The sequence below is a fragment of the Colobus angolensis genome, unplaced genomic scaffold, assembly GCF_000951035.1.
Source record: "Colobus angolensis palliatus isolate OR3802 unplaced genomic scaffold, Cang.pa_1.0 Scaffold37, whole genome shotgun sequence".
Classification (NCBI taxonomy): Eukaryota; Metazoa; Chordata; class Mammalia; order Primates; family Cercopithecidae; genus Colobus; species Colobus angolensis.
Window position 1 is genome coordinate 4,911,196 of NW_012117043.1, and position 733 is coordinate 4,911,928.

Genomic DNA, 733 nt, shown 5'->3' on the forward strand with positions numbered 1-733 from the left:
CAAATTCCTGGGATCAAGCAATCCTTCTGCTTCAGCCTCTCAAGTAGCTGGGATCACAGGTACATGCCACCATGCCTGGCTAATTTAAAAAAAAACACAACTTTTTTTTTTGTTAAGATGGGGGTCTCACTATATTGCTCAGGCTCATCTCAAACTCCTGGTCTCAAGTGATCCTCCCACCTTAGCCTCCCAAAGTACTGGGATTACAGGCATGAGCTACCATGCCTGTCCCTACTGTTAGCATTTTTATATAACTGAAAAACAAGGGTGAATTTAAAAGAGAAAAGATAAAGAGCAAAGACAGGCTGTGGAGGTATATACAAGAAGGAAACTGAGGTCAATAGACAATCCAATATTTTGATTGTTTTAAGCAACTACAAGTTTTATTTAAGCACTAGTTTGCCAGAGACTATTTCTTCCAGCCAGCAATTACTTGCTTGTATGACTGCAACCTATCTGGTCTTTGCAGCAGTATAGGCCCCCAAATGCAGACCCTGAGATGGACATGTCCTCATCTGACATAGCCGTAACAGAGGATTACAAAACAATCAAGTGAATTTAGAAACTTTGAGAGAGAATGGGGTAGGGTGAAACAACATATTAACTATCAGGATAGTTAGTTCCCAGATAACAACATAAACTATTATATCATTCTTTGGCTTGTATATTACTCTTATATAGATCTGCATTGTCAAGTACAGTACCTACTAACCACATGTGGTTATTTACATTT

General features: G+C 38.9%; 1 protein-coding gene across 1 annotated transcript in view; it reads right to left on the bottom strand.

The window, feature by feature from the left end:
• PPM1E (protein phosphatase, Mg2+/Mn2+ dependent, 1E) overlaps positions 1-522 on the bottom strand; it is a 28,061-nt gene extending 27,539 nt beyond the window's left edge. Inside the window, exon 1 of the mRNA XM_011953775.1 lies at positions 453-522. Within this exon, the coding sequence (XP_011809165.1) occupies positions 453-522 (70 nt within the window). The remainder of the gene's footprint in view (positions 1-452) is intronic.
• Positions 523-733: the final 211 nt, after the last annotated feature.